Genomic DNA, 6,490 nt, shown 5'->3' on the forward strand with positions numbered 1-6,490 from the left:
TTGGAACTTATCCCGCAATACTTCTTCTGCCAAATGAAAATGCCTTTTGCTTTGGAGAGGAACCGGTTGAACATTGCATAAGGGTAGGGCACTTACCGTGCGGAGTTATTCATTGGCAAATAAAAAATTGTTAGACAATATTTGGAATTTATTGCGAATGAATTTACCCAATACTTGGATTGAAGTTTTAAAATGGCTGTTATACAGTCATTGCTTCATGTAGTTGGTTCGGTACATCACCAGCAACTCCACCTTCTTTTCCGTTCTTTTGGCATCTGAGTCCCCGCATCACAGATTATTCAAACAAACATTTGCAATTTCTCTAATGCAAAGATTTTGAGCATAGTCATCTTGCTAAGAAGTCTTTAATATTGAATAAAATTCAATATTTTTTTAAATGTTCGGTCGATTCACAGTTGAATTTCTGGGGGAAAAGACTATCCCCCCCCCCCCCCCAACCAAAAAAAAGGATACAGATTAGGCAAGTTTCCGACCTGCTGCCCGTACTTTTATCGTTTTTATCCCACCTCAGATGATTGGCAGCTTAATCCTGTCTTTCTCAGCTACCTCTTTCCCACACAGGCGAGACGACCAAATAGCGAATCTAACACGAACGTGACACCTCGCCTGAAAACTGGAAATGAGCAGAAACAAATTGAAGAGTTATAACTGATAACCTCCTGATAGTCTCTCAAATTATTATTCTCCATTAGCATCATCCATGCATCAATCCCACTGTTGATTCTGATTCACAAGAAGAACATCATCCACTGACTGCTACAAGTCGTTCAATATCTCCCCCAAACATATACATATATTCGTATCGAACCTAATCGAAATCAAGACTACAATGCCTCATGGAGAAAAATCACAACAAAAAAGAAAAATGGGAGGAGAAGAAGGTGATGAGATGAACTTTAAGAGAGCGATTACTATTTGCAGTTGCTTGCATGCCAATGGCCAATGGCCGCCACCGGAATCACCTCCTCATGCGGTGGCACCTGTACCAGAGGAAGGCGAAGCAGAGCACCCTGTACCCGACCACGAAGCCGAGCATGACGCCCAGGTTGCTCCACCGCATGCCCTCCCGCATCCCCTGCTGCCGCAGCAGCGCCGCGCCGTCGAGCACGCAGAGACCCCTGCCGCCAGGGGCCTCGGCGAGACACTCCCTGGCACCGCGCGCGCCGCCGTACTCGTTGACGACCAGGGCCTCGAACGGGTACTTGAACAGGCTGGCGTAGTGCATGAACACCCAGTAGCGCGGGATGTTCTTGCTCGCCACGAAGTAGCCGGAGAAGAGGAAGAAGCAGCCGATGAGCCCCGCCACGACGGAGTTGCCCACGATGTAGTTGGGCGCCAGCGCGCTGAGGCAGGCCACGAAGGAGTTGGCGGTGAGCATGACGAGCCACACGACGAGGGCGAAGTAGCCGAAGCGGGCGGGCTCGCGCGCCAGGCCCACGAGCCAATACACGGGCGCCGCGTAGAGGATGGCTGCGGCGAGGAGGAACGGGAGGAAGATGGCTGCGTTAGAGGCGACGTAGGAGGACACGCGGTACGCGCCGCGGGAGGTCTCGCGCTCCAGAATGCGGCGCTCCTGGAGGAACACGGGGAGGGCCTCGGTGGTGGAGGAGAGCAGGTAGGTAAGGCTGAAAGCGAAGAAGCCCAGCCGGGACTGCAGGTCCGTGGTGCCCAAGAAGATGCTGCCGAGGAACGCGCCGGCCAGCACCGACTGCGCCATCCGCGCCGCGAACAGCTGCGGCGTCCGCAGCACCGTCTTCACGAATCGCCCCGCCAGGATGCGCACCTCCGCCGCCGACGAGTTCGCGTACTCAGCGCGGCGCACGGACGCGGGTACCGGCGCGGTCTCTTCTTGGTTCATGAGCGCGGTGGTGCTGACTGTGGTGACGACGACGTCGGGCTTGAGGGAGTCGATGGCCTCCATGGCGTACTCGAGGACGTTGACGTGGGGAGGGATGGCGTGGCCGGAGGCGGCGAGGCGTTCCTCGAGGAAGCCGAGGGAGCCGTGGTGGCGGACGGCGCCGTCGGCGAGGAGGACGACGCGGTGGAACAACTCGAGGATGCGGAAGCCGGGCTGGTGGATGGTGAGCACGACGGTCTTGCCGTGCGCGGTGGCCATGTCCCTGAGCATCTTGACAATGTGGAGGGCGGACCCCGAGTCGAGCCCGGACGTGGGCTCGTCCAGCAGCAGCACGGCCGGGTCGTGCACGAGGTCCACCCCGATGGACACCCGCCGCCGCTCGCCGCCGGACACGTCCGCAACCCTGGACCCTGCGACGTGCTGCAGCCCGAGCTCCACCATCAGCTCCCGCGCCCGCGCCTCCGCCGCGCCGCGCCCTCCCCCGCGCAGCCTTAGCCATGCGCTGTACACCAGCGACTCCTCCACGGTGAGCGTCGGGAACAGCGCGTCGTCCTGCGGCACGTACCCGGACACCCGCCGGAACCGGGCGGCGTCCATGGGACACCCGTTCACCATCACCTCCCCTGCCGCCACCCTCCCCGGGTCCGCCGACCCCGCCAGCACCGACAGCAGCGTCGTCTTGCCCGCCCCGCTCGGCCCGACGATGGCCACCAGCTCCCCGGGCGGCACCTCGCACGTCACGCCCCGCAGCAGCAGCCTCTCCACCACCTTGCCGCCGCCACACAAGAAAGACGACGCCCCGGCGCGCGGCGGGAGCACGTAGGACAGCGCCCTGGTCTCGAGACGGTACCGCGGCCTCCGGCGCCCGCCGGTGCCCGCCTTTCCCAGTGACATCACCGTCTCCATCGGAGACCACAGGGCACGAGAGGTATAAGGCAGCTCGTGTTCGCGGAGAAGATGGAAGAGCGGGAAGCCGGGGGGGGGGGGGGGTGAGGATCGTTGAGCTACCGGCACCAACCTCCGCTGCTTATGTACCAGGTACGCGTTCGCGTCGTGGTGCCTGCGTTTTCGCGCGCGCGCGCTCTTAATCGGGGCGCGGCGTGCGAAACGGTGCGACCGTGTCGGGCTGTGGTTGCCACCGCACGGGCGTTGTTTAGTGTGGGCTTGCTTGTGGTCGGGTGTACGTTATGGTTTGAGGCCTAACGCCCAAGCTTGTGACATTGGTGTACTGGGACTGTTCAACTCGCTTCCCTTTTTTTCTTGCTCTGTTTTCTTTTTTTTTTAAGACAAGCTCTGTTTTCTTTTTTAGTGGTGTACGAAACTGGCTAGGGATCTTTGCGAGATGTCGTGTGATCAGTTCGTTGGGTTTACATACTTGTTCATTTTCCACGATCAATGTATATCCAACTGAACCGCAAATGAGACTCCAGGATAAAAATCCGCTAAAACGTTCTAGCAATTCCCGCATCAATCGAGAGGAAAAGCGAAGGATCTACACCACTTATTCTGGCAGAGCCGGGTCACGACGATATTGATTATAATTTGATTTAAGAACTTGATATCAGCCTGTCGAGGATTTGTTGTGATAGTGTGTTCAAAAAATAATGGGTCACCTTTATGAATCTGACATCGAACATGAAACGAGACACATACGATGTATATAGGTTCGGACCTCCGGTTAGAATAATACCCTACGTCATTTGTGAGTAATTATGTATATATATTCACTCAAGTACAGTTAATGTGGTACAAGGAGTAGATAGATCTAGTCTAATCTAGGGTTCAAGTCGCTGAGTTTCTTTTGTGTCAAGGTCCTGATGCTTGCCTCGAGTAGCCGGAAAAAAGAGAACCTCCAGGGTGATCTAGGTCCCCGCCTTATATAGGGGTGATGTACCGAATCATTCAATTGTAATCGATAGAGAGTTCTTCTTATCGTCTAAGTAGATAAATCTGTTACGGATACTAGTCTTCTTGAGCTGGATAAGCAATCGAGACCTTCCTAATATACACCTTCTAGATTCCAGGAGCAAGGGCGTCAGATCAAAGGTAGGGTAATTAACCTAGTGACCGGATGGTTCTGTAATCTCCCGTCGCTTTTCTATGGTGCGTTCTAGGTGAACCTGTAGGGGTTCACAGTGCGAAAGGATGAGAAATTATTTATCATCATTGTTCCAAGGATGTTATGCTTTCATCTTCAAATGACAAAAGAAGTGCATGTTTATCTTATCAACAGACCACCCGGTGGTTTCAGATCTCTAGTAGCAAGTTTTTGTGGTGTATCTCGAATTTTCTGGATGGAATGGCTTCAGGAGATACATCAGGAGCTATGGCAACATTGGAACAATAGATGCCCGAGTTTGAGATCTGCCAACCTGGTCTGTGTGGTTCTCAGCTACTCCTGGTTGAGTCTCGCACTTTTTTCCTAAGGGTTGGCGAACAAATTGATGATCCAGCCGAGCATAATGCATTGATGCTGGTTTCCCTTCACACATTCGGTGATAACATTTGGGAGCCATTAGAATGGGAGGCCGTTCCTTGAGCAAAAGAAAGATCAATTCTACTGGGCATGACCTTCAAAGCCGTACCATCAGTACCCAGAGTTACCAACCTTGATCAAATTCTTAATTTTTGCCAAATGAACTCAGCTTACCACCGGGACGATTATGACGTGCTTGAAGTTTCCTACCACGATGAGGTTTCCAGGACCATAAAATCCCTCGAGAGGAATTTCAAATGGCGTTCTTGTAAATGGATATCACCAAAGTTTTCTCCTTAGTTGACTAGTAGGATTTTTGTCCGATGATTGCAATGAAACTTTGTTGATATTTTGCCTATCTAACATGCTATTGTCAGTATTTTCTTATCAATGAAATAGAGTTAGCATGAGTAGGCACAATCTTGATCCATAGGCATGTAGACCAACTTCAAGACTTATTGATCAAATATTCATTGATATCTATAAACTTGATTAAACAAGCCATTAGATATGCGGCCCTTGAGTGAACACTCAAGAAGACCGTAATAATAAGGAACAGACTAGTGTAAAACTAGAAACAGAAAATATGATGGCATTTTGCAAACTTTTATTGACTTACGTGTTTAACCAACATTCAGACATAAACTCGACAGAGGACACACATGTGATCGACTAGAACTTTAGAACCTTTTTTAGTTGTTAGATGTGAGATGTCTGAGAACTTGTGTCGTTATACCTTATTAGGTATAGTTATCCGTCATCAACCCAACATATGCCTCTAGTGGATCTTATCCAAAGCAGTTGATGCAAAGCCAAATAAACTTTTGCAAAAAAATATATACAAAATTTACGAAAAGTATGATATTATTATGTAGACCCCAACTCTATGGTCGTGGAGAAAAAGGACATACATGTAGCCCCCGACTCTATGGTATTATTATGTAGCCCCCGACTCTATGGTCGATTACATGATCTAAGAGTAGAAAAAGGACATACATGTAGCCCTCGACTCTATGGTATTATTATATAGCCCCTGACTCTATGGATGATTACATGATCTATGTAAGACCCCTGGCTACCGGGATCTCCTGTGCCTCCTGTATCAGTCCCTAGATTACGTAGCTCATACACACAGTATAACAGTTGTAGTATTACAGTCAAACTTCGTATGTAAATAGTAAGGTTCTAGGTACAAAAGGCTTACAATCCATACCGAATATTACAAACCTGGCCTAGCGGCCATCAAAACACATAACAGAAGCAAAAGCCCAAACCACAAGCAGCGAGGGTGCCAACGCGACTTCAAATACTACTCTTCATCTCCAGCTTCACCTCCGGCGAAGTCAGCATTGGCTTCTTTATCTGAATGATAGCAAAAGTGAGTACGAAAGGTACTCAGCAAACCCTATACTACTTCAAGGTGTTGATAGATGCATAAACGATTTATTCAAGGATAAAGTTTTATGGTTTAGATTCAAGCGTAAAGCAGTTTATTCAGATATCCAATTGTATCAACTATGATCGACTTCAAAACATTTTAAGTAGTTCAAAAACCAGCAACGAGTTGTATCTGGGGTTTCTGGGTCCTGGGAGGGGCTACACCTTGCTCCGTAATCCCTTTTTATCACATCTGGTGTACCTCTAGTACCACACAGCTTCTGACAGATTGAGCCAGGAATCCCATCACACGGACATCTAGTCCACACACTCACTCATCAAGACGCACGCACCAGAGTCTAGTAAAAAAGGTTCTGCCTTCGCATGTCCATGACCATAGACACGGTTATTCGAATAGATTTACACTCTGCAGAGGTTGTACAGCTTTACCCATGCGATATGCTCAGCCTCCAACCGTAGCTAGCGGAGGAGCGAATCATACCGAGACTCTCCTAACACCTTTCCTGCTGGGCTTTTCCACGAGACACGCCAAGTCCCAGAGTTGCATGTTCCGAAGGCCAGCATCCCTTTTTAACCCTAAGCCGGTTCTCGAAACCTCCAAACAGTGGGACAGATGGACCCCTGGCTGCTCTTTGCTCTCAGCCTCCTGGTATGATGCCCAACTCAGTTCGGTAAAGGAAAGTCAAGTCCTGCCCATACATGACGTATGGTTGCACGGGGTCGCTAAGGCATGGCTG

The 6,490-nt window shown here is 50.4% G+C and overlaps 1 protein-coding gene across 1 annotated transcript; it reads right to left on the minus strand.

Moving 5' to 3' along the window:
- Nucleotides 1-684: 684 nt before the first annotated feature.
- On the minus strand, nucleotides 685-2,872 carry LOC133909979 (ABC transporter G family member 10-like). The gene has a single exon (XM_062352505.1). The coding sequence runs from the start codon at nucleotides 2,783-2,785 to the stop codon at nucleotides 980-982; it is 1,806 nt and encodes a 601-aa protein (XP_062208489.1). The 5' UTR covers nucleotides 2,786-2,872; the 3' UTR covers nucleotides 685-979.
- Nucleotides 2,873-6,490: the final 3,618 nt, after the last annotated feature.

This window comes from Phragmites australis, chromosome 2 (assembly GCF_958298935.1).
Source record: "Phragmites australis chromosome 2, lpPhrAust1.1, whole genome shotgun sequence".
Taxonomy (NCBI): Eukaryota; Viridiplantae; Streptophyta; class Magnoliopsida; order Poales; family Poaceae; genus Phragmites; species Phragmites australis.

Bases quoted from the DNA above. Each gene is read 5' to 3' on its own strand.
- LOC133909979 (XM_062352505.1), bottom strand. From the start codon at position 2,785: ATGGAGACGGTGATGTCACTGGGAAAGGCGGGCACCGGCGGGCGCCGG.